At 42.9% G+C, this 19,733-nt stretch overlaps 1 protein-coding gene across 1 annotated transcript in view; it reads left to right on the top strand.

Annotated features, from left to right (window-relative positions):
- Positions 1 to 19,733, top strand: part of tpcn3 (two pore segment channel 3) — a 92,722-nt gene that overhangs the window by 59,813 nt on the left and 13,176 nt on the right. The window contains exons 10-13 of the mRNA XM_070884567.1: positions 2,061 to 2,205; positions 7,666 to 7,851; positions 7,949 to 8,013; positions 15,647 to 15,734. Coding sequence (XP_070740668.1) covers positions 2,061 to 2,205; positions 7,666 to 7,851; positions 7,949 to 8,013; positions 15,647 to 15,734 — 484 coding nt within the window. The remainder of the gene's footprint in view (positions 1 to 2,060; positions 2,206 to 7,665; positions 7,852 to 7,948; positions 8,014 to 15,646; positions 15,735 to 19,733) is intronic.

Raw genomic sequence — 19,733 nt, 5'->3', positions numbered from 1 at the left:
GAATTAACTGTTTCATTCTCCATCCTAATGCAGAATTCCACCATATTATGGTCACTCTTCCCCAAGGGGCCTTGCACAATGAGATTGTTAATTAATCCTCTCTCATTACACAACACCCAGTCTAAGATGGCCTCCCCCCTAGTTGGTTCCTCGACATATTGGTCTAGAAAACCATCCCTTATGCACTCCAGGAAATCCTCCTCCACCGTATTGCTTCCAGTTTGGCTAGCCCAATCTATGTGCATATTAAAGTCACCCATTATAATTTGTTATAACGGGCTTGGTCTTCCTGCGAGGGTCATTGTTACAATGCAATATCTGCATTTGAATCGGGGTGAAAATGATCTGCAGTATTTCACTTATATAAAATAAGAGCATTGGCTAAAGGATGTCATGTCAGTCACATTGTCAATTAAGCTATTTTATGTAAGTCCTATTTGCTGACGTGTCTTTATGGAATAACAAATGCTTGCACCACTTCTCTGTATAAAGGTTTATCTTTGAAACACAGTCACTTCTTGCTAGCAAAATGGGGCTATTGATCTAACTTGGCCTCCTTGCTGGTTTCAGACTGACGGCTGAGCCTAGTCCTGAGTGTAGAGCTGTGTCAAAAGAACTACAGAGCATCATTGGCTGCACCCCTTTCACATTCCTGACCCACGTCTTCAATTCAGACCCAGCTGTCAATCAAAACCACTACCCAATGATGTTAATCACTTGGGGGGGGGGGGGGCTGGAATTGAATTGAATGGAGTGGCTTGATTCAATTGTACTTTGCTAGACAGGTCTCCATCCTGTGTAATCCCAGCATTGTGTACCAAGGACATGTGTAACACTTACCGAGGTCAGGGTAGCTAAAAAATCTTTTACAAGAAAGGTGTTTTTTTTTTTCATCTTTCTACTTCCCTGTAATGAGCTTAATGAATTTCCCAAGGGACATTGATTAAGGAAAGATCTTTCCACAGAAGGTCAATTTTGTTTCTGACCATTTGTTTATCTTTGTCATAACTGAGATTGCCTGCCTCTCATTTGCTTTTGGAACCATGCATAGAGTTTGAGAGGGTATCTTTTCAGGTGATAGTGATATGAGCTCATGCAAAACTCAGGTATCCGTGAGTGTCCCATTGGTATATCGGAAGCTTTTTTTTAAAAAGCAGTGATAAAATCTGTGATTTTGCGTGTGACCTGAGTTATTGTAGGGTGACTCTAAACACAAAATGTAGATCTTCAGTAACTTATTTTTCACTAAGTATTCAGCAGAAATTCCATCCTGATGTGTACAGAAGTCAAGGTTCTTTGATTCCTATTCCAGAGGACCTTAAATAATATTCAAACTATGTTTCCCCCCCATTGGGTGATTTTTTTTTTTTTGGTTTGGTTTACCCCCTCATCCACAACTCTAAACATTGTTTCTGCAGATGTGTGCACCTCCTGTTTACCAGTTGGATTCTTGACTCTTGTAATGTATTTGCTTGATGGGTTCTTTGCTTAAGAATTCATAGCAACACATTGCTATTAAGAACTAGTTGGTTTATTAGCAAAGGTTTAACAATCACATTACAGATAACAGTTCATCCACCAGGCTCACAATCACCTGCGTCATCATGGATCCCCTGAACCCAAATGGTTGGGGTTTTATTGAGTCTTGTGAACATCACGTGACTGGCTAAGCCACTCCCAACTTAAAAGCTCTACAAATCTGTGAGCTTACACTCCGGTGCATACATTACTACCCTCATGAATGTGTAAGGATTTGGGGGGTGGGGAGGATTAAATGATTTGGCACAACATGGATTTATTGCTGAAAAACCAATATTTTACTATTTTTTTTTTCACAAAAAAACATGTGTTTGGGCAGCAATTCTTGCTACACACAGTAAGTGTACAAATTTGCCAGGATTTATAATGGGATGGTGTGCAGTGCCACATCACTTACTCTGCTCCTGGATGATGGAGGAATTGTGGTGAGTGATAGAGGTGCAGAGCCTGAAGTATGTGTATGAGAGTTTGAGTGGCTTGAGAAATAGCAAAAATAATTCATACCAATTGTTTTTGAATAGGAAGAGAGTGTTTCATCCGCTTGGCAGATCTTCTAAACATACAGGTTGTTCAGATGAAGGAAAGAATTCATCCACTGGAAAAATGCATGCCAAACATGTACAACTCTGCAGTGAGCCAGTTCATCCTTCGAATAGTCCAGCACCAGTATGTTACAATGACTGTTTTATTTCCATAAATGTGAATGCTCATTTTAATAGTTATGTAATTTTAATGGTTTTGTGCAACAAAATGAAGTTCATTACTGGTAAATATTGTGCCATGGATAACAACAAATTATTTGCTTTTTAAACTTTCAGCATTGGTGTAAGTATTTCCTATGCATTGGTTGTCATCACAAAAACTAATGCTCCATTAACTTTTACAGTGTGAGACATGTTGAACAACCATGTATATATCTATAGATAATATATCTATATATTATATCTATATATTTATCTATCTATCTATATATTTTATATCTATATCTATCTATATATTCTCTATCTATACATTCTCTATCTCTCTATCTCTATTTTATATCCCTCTCTATCTCTATTTTATATCCCTCTCTATCTATATATTATATATCTCTATCTATATATTATCTCTCTCTCCTCATCTCTCTCTCTCTCTCTCTCTCTCTCTCTCTCTCTCTCTCTCATATGGTGGATGGTAGAACGCACTCTAATTCTCTCACTGCATTTCCACCATTCTGTTTATACATTTGAGTATCTGACCAATTTTTGTTTTCTTCAAGCACGTTGGATTTGATTTTTACTATATAGAGGTACAACGTTTCAAATCCAGCTGTCTGAAAACCAGACATTTTTGAGAAAATCCCATTTGTTGTTCAGTAAAATAAAATCTGGAATTATCCAAAAACCGGCGGGCTGGACTAGTTATCGGCTTCGCCGCTGTATTTTAAATGATGTGCGATCGGTCTGAGCCTTGCTGGATCCGGCCTGACCCACTGATATGAATTAAAGATGTCTAATTTAGCTCACATCTGAACCATCTTGCAATACCCTGTTTGAAGTATTTTAATAACTACACCCTGAGCTGGTGTAATCAACACAGAAATATAGTACAAACCAAGTGGAATAAGTTGACTGCTCCTTGCCAGCCACCAATGAGTGAACTATTACTACTTTCTTCATATCTAAGTTAACACAATTAATACCATCACATGGTTAAGCATTGAAAACTACAGCTGATGCTAAGATAGAGGCTCTTGGAGTTTAAAAGTACAAGTATCTGCAGGATGCTCTCGATTTTATAGTACAGCTGTCATAGGTTCAAAAAACACCTTATACCCAAGATAAGATGCATCGAACATACAATCTTTGGGTAGACTGGTTTTGTGGGGTTGGCTTTTTGACTTTATCTGGGATGCTCTGCTTCACCTCTAGAACACCTGCAGCAAGTCACCGCCTGTGGCTGCTCTTGTCTCTGGTTGTCGTCACCTTGCCCTACCTTGGCCAACTGTGCACATTCATGCTTCTCTGTGTAATAGCTCTGAGAGTATAACACACAATTGTGAAGCTGTAGAATTCACTTGCAAGGTTAGTGGTTGAGGCAGAAACTATTAACATTCCTGATTAGATTGGATATGTGGATGAAGTAATTGGGAATGAGAGCATATAGGAACAGGGTGGGTAAATGTCATTAGGATTATTTTTCATTGTGAACGGTAAAAAGCCAACATGGACTGGGCCGAATGGCCTGTTTCCATGTTGTATTATCTGTGTGAAATACAATTGCAGTGAACAGTTACAAGTTTACATAGCTTAAACATATCTTGGTTTTGTACATTCACTCTTTACCCTTTCTCTTCTCTCCTTTGTTTCTGCCTTGGAGGTCGCTCCTCGGTGTCTACTCTCTCCTGGTTTCTCCGCCTGATTTCCTCCTCCTGACCGATCTTTTCCTTCTGACTTGGGAAGAGCATGGTTTTGTATGTCAACTCTACCAAGAGTCTTTCTCAGACAAAGTCATAGTGGTGTTTTCTTTTAAAAAGGATTGTCTTTCACATGGATTCTTGCCAAGGTGTGAACTGGACAGGCATGTATCAGAAAGGATGGTTACATCTCAAAAGCTGGACAATTCGGTGACCTTTATTATACTTAACGTTTCTTCAATTAACTACAGCTGACTGTCTTATTAAAAGCTCCACTGTTTGTTGCATGCATGTTTTTGCAAACAAAATAGCCAATCAGCTTATGATTTTGGTAAGTCCTCTCCTGTGCAGTCAGGCTCAAGCAATCAATTTCACCTGTCTGATGCGTGTCCCTTTGGTTCAGTTTTGCGATTCTGATTCTTCCAGAATTCAGTAACTCGTTTTCCTACAAGGCGGTCATTTAATGATGAGTATTTCTACCCTGGAGCCAAAACTAATGAGCACTTCAACATTTGCAAAGTTCCCTGACCAAAACAATTAAACTGAGTAGGCCAAGATTTATAGTAATTGGACTTTCTGGTCTTGAGGGACAGGCCACCTTAAACACAGCTCCACCCAAACAGCAGAATGATACTGTATATCTCATCCTCCAGAAGGCATATTTCATTGTGGATCCAAATTAATCTTGAACATAGGAATTGCTAGACAAAATCCAGGTAGTTCACCTTCGACCTTGCTGGTACTCTCATTTAACAATGATAATGGCAATGTTGATTGATCATAGCAATCAATCTCTAACAATTACAACAAACACAGACATGAGGTGAGGAAAACCCCCAGTGTTGAAGAGCTTTGGGAGCCATAGGCCCAAAGTTAGCTTTTTCCTCCCAAGCATGCTACATTTTAAAAAAGGAGGGCGAGAGAAAACGGGGAATTATAAACTGGTTAGCCTGACATCGGTAGTGGGGAAAATGTTGGAATCAATTATTAAAGAAAAATTGCAGTGCATTTGGAAAGCAGTGACAGGATCGGTCCAAGTCAGCATGGATTTATGAAAGGGAAATCATGCTAGCCAAATCTTCTAGAATTTTTTGAGGATGTAACTAGTAGAGTGGTCAAGGGAGAATCAGTGGATGTGGTGTATTTGGACTTTCAAAAGGCTTTTGACAAGGCACCACAAGAGATTGGTGTGCCAAATTAAAGCACAAGGTATTGGGGGTAATGTACTGACGTGGATAGAGAACTGGTTGGCAGACAGGAAGCAGAGAGTCGGGATAAACGGGTCCTTTTCAGAATGGCAGGCAGTGACTAGTGGGGTACTGCAGGGTTCCCAGCTATTTACAATATTCATCAATAATTTAGATGAAGGAATTGAGTGTAATATCTCCAAGTTTGCAGATGACACTAAACTGGGTGGTGGTGTGAGCTGTGAGGAGGATGCTAAGAGGCTGCAGGGTGACTTGGACAGGTTAGGTGAGTGGGCAAATGCATAGCAGATGCAGTATAATGTGGATAAATGTGAGGTTATCCACTTTGGTGACAAAAACAGAAAGGCAGAATATTATCTGAATGGCGACAGATTAGGAAAAGGGGAGGTGCAATGAGACCAGGGTGTCATGGTACATCAGTCATTGAAAGTTGGCATGCAGGTACAGCAGGCGGTGAAGAAGGCAAATGGCATGTTGGCCTTCATAGCGAGGGGATTTGAGTATAGGAGCAGGGAGGTCTTACTGCAGTTGTGCAGCCTTGAGGTTTCACCTGGAATATTGTGTGCAGTTTTGGTCTCCTAATCTGAGGAAGGATGTTCTTGCTATTGAGGGAGTGCAGCGAAGGTTCACCAGACTGATTCCTGGGATTGCAGGACTGACCTGGATCGACTGGGCCTGTATTCACTGGAGTTTAGAAGAATGAGAGGGCATCTATAGAAACATATAAAATTCTGACGGGATTGGACAAGTTAGATGCAGGAAGAATGTTCCCGATGTTGGGGAAGTCCAGAACCAGGGGACACAGTCCAAGGATAAGGGGTAAGCCATTTAGGACCGAGATGAGGGGAAACTTCTTCACTGAGTTGTTAACCTGTGGAATTCTCTACTGCAAAAAGTTGTTGAGGCCAGTTCGTTAGATATATTCATGAGGGAGTTAGATATGGCCCTTGCGGCTAAAAGGGATCAAGGGGTATGGAGAGAAAGCGGGAAAGGGGTAATGAGGTGAATGATCAGCCATGATATTGAATGATGGTGTGCAGGCTCGAAGGGCCGAATGCACCTATTTTCTATGTTTACCAATTGTCATGTCTCAAATCACCAATATACTGTCTCCCAAAATGTTGTTTTCTGCAAGAAATCCATCACATTTGCATGTGAATGAATCCATACTAACTGCTAAAATTGTGGTTTTTGAACTGCAGCCTAAAACTGACTAAAGTATTCCAACTCCACAGTTCCTTGACCAAACAACATTTAATAGAATCAGTCTTTGTTTAGTTAACAGTTGGATGTTGTAACTTTGAAGGGTCACGCTGCACCTTTTAGTTAAATATTACATGGTGCATTATCTGTGTAACCTAATAAAACAGTGCATCTTACCATGAGCAATGCCATGGGGTATCTACTCATGTAATGTAACATGCACTTTTACATGCGACATTTTGTTACACTTCTGCTTCATGTAATCAAATTTATTGTAATTTCATTAAAATTCTTTTCAATTCCTTTGGATGATTTTGAAATAAAAATGTATTTTCCGACCCATATGCACTGTGCTAGCTAAACAAGACAGATCAGGAAAAAAAACTTGACAATAACAAAATTCCTCAAAACATTAGCCGACCTATTCAAAAACCACAAAAGTGTCTGACAGAGGCATATGAAAAGAGGAAGACTGAAATGGCCCAAAACAAATAATGAGAATTACTGAATGGGACATAAACACAGATGGGTACAATTATCATTTCCCCAGGAGCAGTGATACCGGAGATGCATAGTTGCTTTTTTTAAATTAAGAAAAAGCCAGTCATTTCATTACGTGTTCATTTGACCTGGAGCCAGATTTTTAACCGGTAGCTACAGTTACCTCAATTTGCCTATTTAGACCACTTCCTCACTGGGAGTAATTCAGTGTGGTTGTAATAAGATGCTAATCTGGCCTTTCCTTTAGGGCCATTGCACAAGATCCCAGACTCTCAATAAACAATGATATGAGAAATCTGGGGGTATACATAAATTTTGAGGTGCTGGACTTTATTACACATACAAATTTCTTTGTCACTTTAATGAGGAAGAAAGTCAGTCATTTTCTGCTGGTTTATTTTGATTCCTCTCTCGAAGGAACAACAATTAGACTTTTTGACCTTGGAGGCTTACCAACTTACAGCTGCACCTTTTTTAATAGCAGAATCTTGCATGGTGCAGCTTTCTTGGGATCACAATGATCTCTTTTTTTTTTTGAAGACATAGAATATGTATAGCACAGAAACAGGCCATTTGGCCCAACTAGTCTGTGCTGGTCTCTATATTGCATACATTAGGCAGTTGGACTCTAGGGGAATCAAGGGCTATGGCGATCAGGCGGGAAAGATATTGAGGTAGAAGAACAGCCATAGCCCTTATTGAATGGCTGAGCAGGCTTGAGGGGCCGTATGGCCTGCTCCTCCTAATTCTTATGTTCTTATAAAATAAGATTCTTTCAATATGTTACTAAATGTTTTGTAATTTTCTTCTCCCTTTCAGAGGTTTTCGTTACACGTATGATGTTATCATTGTTATAAATGCTATTTTCATTGGTGGAGATGACGCCAATCCTTTAATATCCAAGGCAGAATGGGCGTTTTTGACTCTCTACTTAATTGAAATACTGCTGAAGCTCTTTGCGTATGAACCCAGGGCATTTTTTGCCAAATCTCAATTTTGGAATTGGTAATTGCACTCCTCCTTTTTGCTTTATTATTGTATTATTCATCATTCATTCTAGAATCAGAACTATCAACTAACAGTTTGTTGATTAATATTCCAGGTTTGATACCATAATAATTGTTGCTGCTCTGCTGGGTACTATAGTCAATACTACACTTAAGTCATGTAAGTATTGCGTCTTGTTTGTACTTGGTTACCAGTGTAATCTCCAAATTAATGGGAAGGAGGTATAGTTAAACTGGCCCTATTCCACATTAATGTAAAATAAAGAAAAACTTGCATTTATATAGCACTTTCATGACCACCATATGTCGCAAAGCGCTTTACAGCCAATGACGTACTTTTTGAACTGTAATCACTGTTGTAATTTGGGAAGTTCGGCAGCCAATTTGCGCACAAGTAAGCTCTCACAAACAGCAATGTGATAATGACAGGTAATCTCTTTCTTTTTGTTATGTTGATTGAGGGATAAATATTGGCCAGGACACCGGGGATAACTCCCCTGCTCTTCTTCGAAATAGTGCCATGGGATCTTTTATGTTCACCTGAGAGGGCAGACGGGGCCTCGGTTTAACGTCTCCTCCGAAAGACGGTACCTCCAACAGTGCAATACTCCCTCAGCACTGCACTGGAGTGTCATCCTAGATTTGTGTGCTCCGTTCCTGGAGTGGGACTTCAACCCACAAACTTCTGACTCAGGCAAGTGTGCTACCCATTGAGCCACAGCTGACACTTTAGATCAACATGATGCAATATTTCATAGAATCTTACAGCACAGAAGGAAACTATTCAGCCCATTTGAAAGAGCTATCCCGTTAGTCCCACTGTCCCGCTTTATCCCCCATAGCTCTGCTCATTTCTGACCTATTGCCCATTAGTGCGACATACAAAAATTTGGATTTGAGACTGGAGGAACGTCCAGCTCTTAGGGTCTGAATTGGAATCCAAGTGTGAGCTCTTAGGATAAAAGTAGTCTTTGTAGGCTACCAGCTATAATAATTTTTAAGACTTCCAGATAATGTGGAGTCTTGGGTGCACAGCAATGCCACACTTAAAACTTGTTCTGCACAACAGTCACCTCCATGCTCCTATCCACAATAAGTTATTCCTTTGTCTCTTGCTCTCTCATCTGCCACCCGGACAGTCATTCATGAACTAGACTTGGGTGGGAAAGTTTTTCAATAATTAATCATAAGAATTGAGAACAGGAGTAGGAAATCTAGCCCCTCGAGCCTGCTCCATCATTCAACAAGATCATGGCTGATCTGGCTGTGGACTCAGCTCCACTTACCTGCCCTCTCCCCGTAACCCTTAATTCCCTTATTGGTTAAAAATCTATCTATCTGTGACTTGAATACATTCAATGAGCTAGTCTCAACTGCTTCCTTGGCAGAGAATTCCACAGATTCACAACCCTCTGGGAGAAGAAATTCCTTCTCAACTCGGTTTTAAATTGGCTCCCCCGTATTTTGAGGCTGTGCCCCCTAGTTCTAGTCTCCCCTACCAGTGGAAACAACCTCGCTGCCTCTATTTTGTCCATCCCTTTCATGATCTTAAATGTTTCTATAAGATCACTCCGAGTGAAGACCCAGTCTACTCAATCTATCATCATAAGGTAACCCCCCTCATCTCCGGAATCAGCCTAGTGAATCGTCTCTGTACCCCCTCCAAAGCCAGTATATCCTTCCTTAAGAAAGGTGACCAAAACTGCACGCAGTACTCCAGGTGCGGCCTCACCAATACCCTGTACAGTTGCAGCAGGACCTCCCTGCTTTTGTACTCCATTCTTCTCGCAATGAAGGCCAACATTCCATTCGCCTTCCTGATTACCTGCTGCACCTGCAAACTAACTTTTTGGGATTCATGCACAAGGACCCCCAGGTCCCTCTGCACCTCAGCATGTTGTAATTTCTCTCCATTCCAATAATATTCCCTTTTTTACTGTTTTTTTTTTTCCCAAGGTGGATGACCTCACACTTTCCGACATTGTATTCCATCTGCCAAACCTTAGCCCATTCGCTTAACCTATCCAAATCTCTTTGCAGCCTCTCTGTGTCCTCCACACAACCCGCTTTCCCACTAATCTTTGTGTCATCTGCAAATTTTGTTACACTACACTCTGTCCCCTCTTCCAGGTCATCTGTGTATATTGTAAACAGTTGTGGTCCCAGCACCGATCCCTGTGGCACACCACTAACCACCGATTTCCAACCTGAAAAGGACCCATTTATCCCGACTCTCTGCTTTCTGCTAGCCAGCCAATTCTCTATCCATGCTAATACATTTCCTCTGATTCCGCGTACCTTTATCTTCTGCAGTAACCTTTTGTGTGGCACCTTATCGAATGCCTTTTGGAAATCTAAATACACCACATCCATCGGTACACCTCTATCCACCATGCTCGTTATATCCGCAAAGAATTCCAGTAAATTAGTTAGTTAATAAGTAGGGAGTATATTTTATTACTTTCGAGGAGTAACAATGTTTCCATTGTAAGCTACATTTGTGTTTTTAAAAAATTCATTCACGGTATTATGTATGTCGGTGCCTTGTTAATGACTCTACGAGGCAGGGATATGGTACTCAAACTGTGTAGACTGTAGTCTTTTATTTGCAGCTCCTCGAGTCAGGATACCTAGAGGTGATATCCCCTTTTATTTAGGTCTCCAGCAGCGGCACCCTCTGGTGTACAAGTAAGGTATGTACAGTGTAAAGGTACATTCACAGTGTTACAGATATATAACAATACAAGCATGCATACATAACACTTCCCCCTAAGCATTTTTCAAGTCCTTATTGTCATGACCTGGGGAGGTGATCAGTAGTGGGCTATGGGCGGTTGTGGTGAGGGTTGTGTGGGTGCCAGGGGTGATCCCTGTGCTTGAGGCTGGCCTCATACATTCCCCCGCCTTCCCCTCACACACAGACCATGTGGGTGTCACTGTTGTGGGATCCCTCAGAGGGGTAGCCAATGCAACAGTAGGTAGGGTGCATACTCTGCGATGTGGGTAAGTTGGTGGTGGGCAGGGCCACAGGACTATGTGGGCTCCTTGTCCTCCATTTGTGATGAGTCTGGCCAGGAAAGGCTTGCCAGGAAAGGTGGAGGGTATTGGCGCCTCGCTCTTGGTGTTGGCCCTGGTGGCCAGGGGATGTAGGGCCGGTCTGGGACAGGTTGCCAGTGGTGGTGGCTGTGCTGTCCCTGCAGTGGGTCTGCTCCCACTGGGTGTGTGTGAGCCCTTCCTGGGGCATCACATTTGTTCCAAAGGTCCAGGATACATGGTCAGGTAGTCTACTGGACCTTGGGGTCTCCCACAGGGTGGGGGTGGTGGGAGGGTGGGGGGGAGATTCCTCTAGCATTTACATTGTCCCTGTAGAACCCAGTGTCCTTTAACAGTGTCCTACCTGTATACATGCCATATTGGCTCCGATCATAGTCAAGTCTGCATTATTAACATTTGCATCACTTTTTTTCATCATGGTATTCACCATACATGGTTACATTAGTCATTTTGAACTTTCTATCATAATCATCATACATTACAAGCTTGTTCTTAACCTTACTTACACAAGCATTCATTTAATTTTTCTTTTCAGTTACTTGGCATCACACATTCTCGTTATATTATCATACCTGCACCTGTTAACTGCATTTTTAGCTTTAAAGTCCTTGTCATCTTTCAGCTGAAACTGCCCCTTTAAATTTTTTTGGTCACCTGTCTCCTTTAAGGGAGCCTTCCAAACCGATTCACCGCTCGGTGCCACGTGTTGCTCCTCCAACGATGCCCCTCGTGGTCTGGTCGTGGCCATTTTGATTGTAGGTTGTTCTCCTCGTGGTGCGGCCGCCATCTACTGGCTCTCCAGGTAAGCTGTGGTGGTCTTTTCTTCCTCAGTTTCGGCCCTGGACGTCAGGTATCCATTTTTCTCAATGATAGTCAAGTCTTGGAGTCCTGCCCCAGCCCAGAAGGTGAAGTTTGGACTTTCGGTCTTGGAGATCTTGCCACGATGTTGTGGAGTCGTCGTCTAGCTGGACAGTGGGATCTCTAGATGCAGCGATGGATCCATGTTCGGGGCTGCGTGGGATGTCGATTGCTGGAGCCCGGAGGCCGTCGCCACTTCGACTGACTTGGACCGGCTTCATCCAATTTCTTGGCAACAATCCACATGGGGAGTTTGTTCATCACGCTGTCCTGGACGTCCACGCTGCCAACAACCGTGATTTTACCTTTGGTGTAGGTGAGCAGCTTCTCTTGGACAGGAGACCGTTTTGGTCGATTGGTGGGATTTATCCAAATTTTTTTCAAAGGTCGCTTGGCTCATTAAAGACTGGCTCGCCCCTGTGTCGATCTCCATTGAAACTGGGACTCCATCGATGTCTACTTCCATCTTCCACGGAGAACTTTTGGTGGAGCAGGTATAAATTCCATACTCTTCTTCCAGGGGTTGAGCAGCTTCATCTTCATCTGTGTCGGAGCCCCGGTGATCAGCCAACTCTTCGGTGACGCGGTGAGTAAAGCTTTTTCTGCACATTCTCTGAAGGTGCCCTTTCTCTTTGCAGGTATAATCTTTGTAGTGGCATTGGTGGGCCCTGTGGTTTCCTACACGGGGCCAGCCGGTTTGCCCCATGTGACAGACTCAAGGTTGCGGGACTCGGGGCAGCATTTCTTCCTTTAGAAGTAGCCATTCGTTGCACTGCGTTCATCGGTTTAGAGTCCTGGGTCAGTATTTGCCTGGAGTCGCCGACCGAAATCATGTCGGCCTGACTCACTTTAATTGCTTTCTGCAGGGTGACCGTGATGCCTGCAGAGAGCAATTCGTGGAGGAGGCCCTTGTGGCCAATTCCGATGACAAATATGTCCCTTAGTGCTTCGTTAAGCTGATCGTCAAAATCACACGGTGCAGCCAATCTTCTTAAATCTGCAGCATACTTAGCATTTTCTTAACCTTCGGGTCGTCGGTGAGTGTAAAACCGGTGCCTGGCTGTGAGAATGCTTTCTTTTGGTTTTAGTTGCTCCTGTATTAGTGTTACGTTACAAGTTCCTTATAGCTCTTAGTGGGTGTCTTCTTTGGGGCTAGTAAGTCCCTGACGAGACACTGGATGGTGGGCCCACAACTGCTGAGCAGGATGGCCCTGCGCTTGTTCAGTAGTGTAGCTAGTGTCCCCCCATCGTTGGCTATGAAGAAATTTTCCAATCTTTCTACAAAAGCATCCCAATCTTTCCCCATCGGTGAATTGCTGAAAGTTGCTGAGATTCGACATGCTGTGCCTGTGGTTCGTGACCTCGTCGCCAGTTATTTTGTATGTAGGCACCTTGTTAATGACTCCACGAGGCAGGGGTATGGTACTCAAAGTGTGTAGACTGCAATCCTTTATTTGCAGCTTCTCGAGTCAGGATACCTAGAGGTGAGCTCCCTTTTGTACTGGGTTACCTGCAGCAGCACCCTTTGGTGTACAGGTAAGGTGTGTACAGTGTAAAGGTACATTCAGTGTTACAGACATCACATAACAATACAAGCATGCATACATAACACACGGGATGTGGGCGTCGCTGGCATAGCCAGCATTTTTATTGCCTATTCCTAGTTGCCATTGAGAAGGTGGAGGTGAGCCGCTGCCTTAACTACTGCTGTCCGTGTGGTACAGGTTATCCCACCATGCTGTTAACGTACGGAGTTCCAAGATTTTGACCCAGCGACAATGAAGAAACGGTGATATATTTCCAAATCAGGATGGTGTGTGACTTTGAGAAACGTGGAGGTGGTGGTGATCTTGTGCGCCTGCTGCCAGTGACCTAGGTGGTCGAAGTCACGTGTGGGAGATGCTGTCAAAGATGTCTTGGCGAGTTGCTGCAGTGCATCTTGTAGATGGTACACACTGCAGCCACGGTATGTCGGTGGTGGAGGGTGTGAATATTTAAAGTGATGGATGAGGAGCCGTTCAAGGGGGCTGCTTTGTCCTGGAGATTGTTGAGCTTCTTGAGTATCGTTTGAGTTGCACCAGACAAGTGGAGAGTATCCCATCACACTCTTGACTTGTGCCTTGCAGATGGTGGAAAAGCTTTGGGGAGTCAGGAGGTGAGACACTCGTCGCTGATCCGCTCTTGTTGCCATAGTATTTAAGTGGTTGGTCCAGATAAGTTTTTGGTGAATGGTGACCCCCCAGGATATTTATGGGGGATATGGCGATGGTAATGCCGTTGAATGTTAAGGGGAAGTGGTTTAGACTCTCGCCTGTTGGAGATAATCATTGCCTGCACTTATATCGCGTGAATGTTAATTGCCAATTATCAGTTCAAGCCTGGATATTGACCAGGTCTTGCTGCATGTGGGCATGGACTGCTTTGTTATATGAGGAATTATGAATGGAACTGAACACTGCAATCATCAGTTAACATCCCCACTTCTGACCTTTTAAGATGGAGGGAAGGTAATTGATGAATTAGCTGAAGATGGTTGGGCCTAAGACACGGCCCTAAGGAACTCCTGCAGCGATGTCCTGGGGCTGGGATGATTGTCCTTCAACAACCACAACCGTCTTTCTTTGTGCCAGGTATGAGTCCAGCCAGTGGAGAGTTTTCCCCCTGATCCCCATTGACTTGAATTTTACGAGGGCTTCTTGATGCCACACTTGGTCAAATGCTGCCTTGATGTCGAGGGCAGTCACTTTCACCTCTGGAATTGAGTTCTTTTATCCATGTTTGAACCAAGCCGAGTGGTCCTGGCGGAACCCAAACTGAACATCGGTGAGCAGGTTATTGGTGAGTAAGGGCCGCTTGATAGCACTGTCGACAACACCTTCCATCACTTTGCTGATTGAGAGTAGACTGATGGGGCGGTAATTGGCTGGATTGGATTTCTCCTGCTTTTTGTGAATCTGATATATTTGGGCAATTTTTAATTGTCCATAACCATTCGCGACTGGATATGGCAGGACTGCAGAGATTTGATCTGATCTGTTAGTTGTGGGATCACTTAGCTCAGTCTATAGCATGCTTCTTCCACTGTTTAGCATGCATGTAGTCCTGGATTGCAGCTTCACCAGGTTGGCACTTCATTTTTATCACAATTACTATTCGATTTTTTTTTTTTCAAACCTTGGTAGTGACTATCACAATTTGGTTTGGTCCTTCACTCCTTTTAAAGAGTATTGCATTCAGCTCTGAACTGGATGTTGGGAGTCAACACTCTCAATGTGTCCTGAGTGTCAGCCGTGGCTTAGTGGGTAGCAGTCTCTCGCCTCTGAGTCAGAAGGTCATGGGTTCAAGTCTCACTTCAGAGACTTGAGCACAAATCTAGGCTGACAGTGCAGTGCTGAGGGAGCACTGCACTGTTGGAGGTGCTGTCCTTTGGATGAGACATTAAACTGAAGCCCCGTCTGCTCTAGCAGGTGGACATAAAAGATCATATGGCACTATTTTGAAGAACAACAGGTGAGTTATCTCTGGTATCCTGGCCAATAATTATCCCTTAACCAACGTCACTAAAAACCGATTATCTGGTCATTATTACATTGCTGTTTGTGGGAGTTTGCTGTGCACAAATTGGCTGCAGTTTTTCCTACATTACAGCAGTGACTCCACTCCAAAAGTACTTCATTGGATGTAAAGCGCTTTGAGATGTCCAATGGTCGCGAAAGGCGCTATATAAATGCAAGACTTTCTTCTGAATTGCTGACTTCTCTATGAAACGCTTTCAAATTTTAATAAAGTTTAGTTCACTGTGTACTGTGTTTACTTTGGGAAACACAATTACCAGAACAGTATTTTAATTTTGAGGTGATTTTTTGTTGTTGTCCTCTCAGCTGGTGGATACAGCAGTCAACAGATCTTGGACATTGTGTTCATCCTGAGAGTACTTCGACTAATCCGGATCATTGACAGCTTTCAGAGGTAAAAGCATAAAAGCTGTACTTTGTAAATGAAGTATAGTCATTTACAGTGTCATAAATGTAGGCCATATCAGCTACCTTTTTGAGTCTGTTCCACGTGGGGGGGATGGGCAATTTTTCTCATTTTCTGAGTGTTGTATTTCAGTCCTCTCGTTTTATGCTTATTGTTCCAGTTAAATAGTGTTTACTTGAACTTTATCTGTCATTCATTATTTTAAGCCCTCCCTGTCCTCAGTTGTCCTTTCTCCAGTGAAATTACATTTAATTGCTTGAGCCTCTGTTCATAGCTTAATCCCCTAAGGCTTGGAATCATCTTGGTTAATCTTCATATGAACCCTTCCTAATCCACCCATAGAGTGACCAAAGCTGCACGCCATACCATAGAGCTGAGATCATCTTTTGTTTTTTATATACAATGTCAACATAACTTGTTCTGACTTCTAGTCCATTGCCCTGCAGATCCTCCCAAGTACTTGATTTGCCTTATTGATAGTCGTACAGAAGCCAGCTGCTTTCGCAATATGACCAGAGTTTGATCTTTTTGGCCTTTATCATTGGAGCTGCGAAATAGGACCTGTCATGTTATCATTGACTCCAGTTATAGTTTGTTTGCTGTGTAACTAATGGGGTGCCCCGCTGCTCTCCGAACATGTATTTGTGTCTCCTGTAAGGGGAGATACTGATTTGAATTATGGTGGGATACACATGTTTGCTGTTGCCTTTTCCTGTATGCATCATATATTTATCCCTATTCAAAATTCACCTACCATATCTTAGCCAATCTACTTAAATGAACAAGTCTTTCTGAAGTCTTTTTTTTGTGTTACTTGTGCACACATTATGTCATCAGTAAATTAATACTCCTGCAGACACCTTGTTCCCATCTCATCAACACATATTGTAAATAGTACAGAATATCACTAATACACTTTTTTTCTTCAAGCACAGAATTTTTCTTTTATCATCACCCTCTGTCTTTTGTCACCAGCCCAATTTTAATTCCAACAAAACCATTGAGCAGTTGAGATTTATAAGAAATATACTTACATTTCCCTTTCCCCCAATAGTATAATGGATAAATGAAATGGGCTCTTAGCAAAAGTGATGAATGCTCTGTGGATAGATTGACGGTTATTGAAGTAAGTACAGGAGGGGTTTATTTACACAACCGCAGCACTAGCACAAAGTGCTTTGCTTCACACACAGGCTAAGAATTTGGAACGTAAATTCAGGGTGTGATTTGCTGCTCCTGAGGAACTTTTTTCTGGATTTACACTGGCCCAAATTTTCCTGTCAAAATAATGGTGAGGCTAATGATGCTCACCATTATTTATGCACAAATGCTATAGCAACTTCAGGCGGGGTGCAGATGTGCGGTTGAACTCCAATATTCAAATATTGCTGTCTAAGAACTTCAGAAATAGCAGGGGTAGGCATTGTGGACCCTCGAGCCTGCTCTGCCATTCAATAAGATCATGGCTGACTTTTGACTTCAACTTCACTTTCCCACCCGATACTCCTATCACTTGATTCACCCTCGAGTATATTCAAGGCTGAGATCCATAGATCTTTGGACTCAATGACTGGGTATCCACAGCCCTCTGGCAACATTCCCTGTAAATTGCTCGCCCCATTCACAGATACTCACGTTTCCCTCGATGAATTGTTATAAGAACATAAGAAATAGGAGCGGGAATTGGGCATTTTGGCCGCTCGAGCCTGCTCCGCCATTCAATAAGATCATGGCTGATTTGATCATGGGCTCAGTTCCACTTCCCTGTGATTCCCATAACCCTTATCGCTCAAAAATCTGTCTACGCCTTAAATAGAAACATAGAAAATAGGTGCAGGAGTAGGCCATTCGGCCCTTCAAGCCTGCACCGCCATTCAATGAGTTCATGGCTGAACATGCAACTTCAGTACCCCATTCCTGCTTTCTCGCCATACCCCTTGATCCCCCTAGTAGTAAGGACTACATCTAACTCCTTTTTGAATATATTTAGTGAATTGGCCTCAACAACTTTCTATGGTAGAGAATTCTACAGGTTCACCACTCTCTGGGTGAAGAAGTTTCTCCTCATCTTGGTCCTAAATGTCTTGCCCCTTATCCATAGACTGTGACCCCTGGTTCTGGACTTCCTCAACATTGGGAACATTCTTCCTGCATCTACCCTGTCTAAACCCGTCAGAATTTTTTTAAGTTTCTATGAGATCCCCTCTCATTCTTCTGAACTCCAGTGAATACAAGCCCAGTTGATCCAGTCTTTCTTGATATGTCAGTCACGCCATCCCGGGAATCAGTCTGGTGAACCTTCGCTGCACTCCCTCAATAGCAAGAATGTCCTTCCTCAAATTAGGAGACCAAAACTGTACACAATACTCCAGGTGTGGCCCCACCAAGGCCCTGAACTCAAATCCCCTCGTTATGAAGGCCAACATACCATTTGCTTTCTTAACCGCCTGCTGTACCCGCATGCCACCCTTCAATGACTGACGTACCATGACACCCAGGTCTCGTTTCACCTCCCCTTTTCCTAATCTGTCACCATTCAGATAATAATCTGTCTCTGTTTTTACCACCAAAGTGGATAACCTCACATTTATCCACATTATACTTCATCTGCCATGCAGTTGCCCACTCACCTAACCTATCCAAGTCACTCTGCAGCCTCATAGCATCCTCCTTGCAGCTGACACTGCCACCCAACTTAGTGTTATCTGCAAATTTCGAGATACTACCTTTAATCCCCTCGTCTAAATCATTAATGTACAATGTAAACAGCTGGGGCCCCAGCACAGAACCTTGCGGTACCCCACTAGTCACTGCCTGCCATTCTGAAAAGTACCCATTTACTCCTACTCTTTTCTTCCTGTCTGCCAACCAGTTCTCAATCCACGTCAGCACACTACCCCTAATCCCATGTGCTTTAACTTTGCACATTAATATCTTGTGTGGGACCTTGTCTCAAGCCTTCTGAAAGTCCAAATACACCACATCAACTGGTTCTCCCTTGTCCACGCTACGGAAACATCTTCAACAAATTCCAGAAGATTTGTCAAGCATGATTTCCCTTTCACAAATCCATGCTGACTTTCCAAATGCGCTGCTATGACATCCTTAATAATTGATTCCATCATTTTACCCACTACTGAGGTCAGGCTGACCGGTCTATAATTCCCTGTTTTCTCTCTCCCTCCTTTTTTAAAAAGTGGGGTTACATTGGCTACCCTCCACTCCATAGGAACTGATCCAGAGTCTATGGAATGTTGGAAAATGACTGTCAATGCATCCGCTATTTCCAAGGCCACCTCCTTAAGTACTCTGGGATGCAGACCATCAGGCCCTGGGGATTTATCAGCCTTCAATCCCATCAATTTCCCAACTAATAAGGATTTCCCTCAGTTCCTCCTTCTTACTCGACCCTCTGACCCCTTTTATATCCGCAAGGTTGTTTGTGTCCTCCTTAGTGAATACCAAACCAAAGTACTTGTTCAATTGGTCTGCCATTTCTTTGTTCCCAGTTATGACTTCCCCTGATTCTGACTGCAGGGGACCTACGTTTGTCTTTACTAATCTTTTTCTCTTTACATATCTATAGAAGCTTTTGCAGTCCATTTTAATGTTCCCTGCAAGCTTCCTCTTGTACTCTATTTTCCCTGCCCTAATTAGCCTTTGTCCTCCTCTGCTGAGTTCGAAATTTCTCCCAGTCCCTGGGTTCGCTGCTATTTCTGGCCAATTTGTATGCCACTTCCTTGGCTTTAATACTATCCCTGATTTCCCTTGATAGCCACGGTTGAGCCACCTTCCCTTTTTTATTTTTACGCCAGACAGGGATGTACAATTGTTGTAGTTCATCCATGTGGTCTCTAAATGTCTGCCATTGCCCATCCACAGTCAACCCCTTAAGTATCATTTGCCAATCTATCCTAGCCAATTCACGCCTCATACCTTCAAAGTTACCCTTCTTTAAGTTCTGGACCATGGTCTCTGAATTAACTG

The sequence above is a fragment of the Pristiophorus japonicus genome, chromosome 7 (genome assembly GCF_044704955.1).
Source record: "Pristiophorus japonicus isolate sPriJap1 chromosome 7, sPriJap1.hap1, whole genome shotgun sequence".
NCBI classification, from domain to species: Eukaryota; Metazoa; Chordata; class Chondrichthyes; family Pristiophoridae; genus Pristiophorus; species Pristiophorus japonicus.
This window is presented reverse-complemented; position numbering and strand designations above follow the sequence as displayed.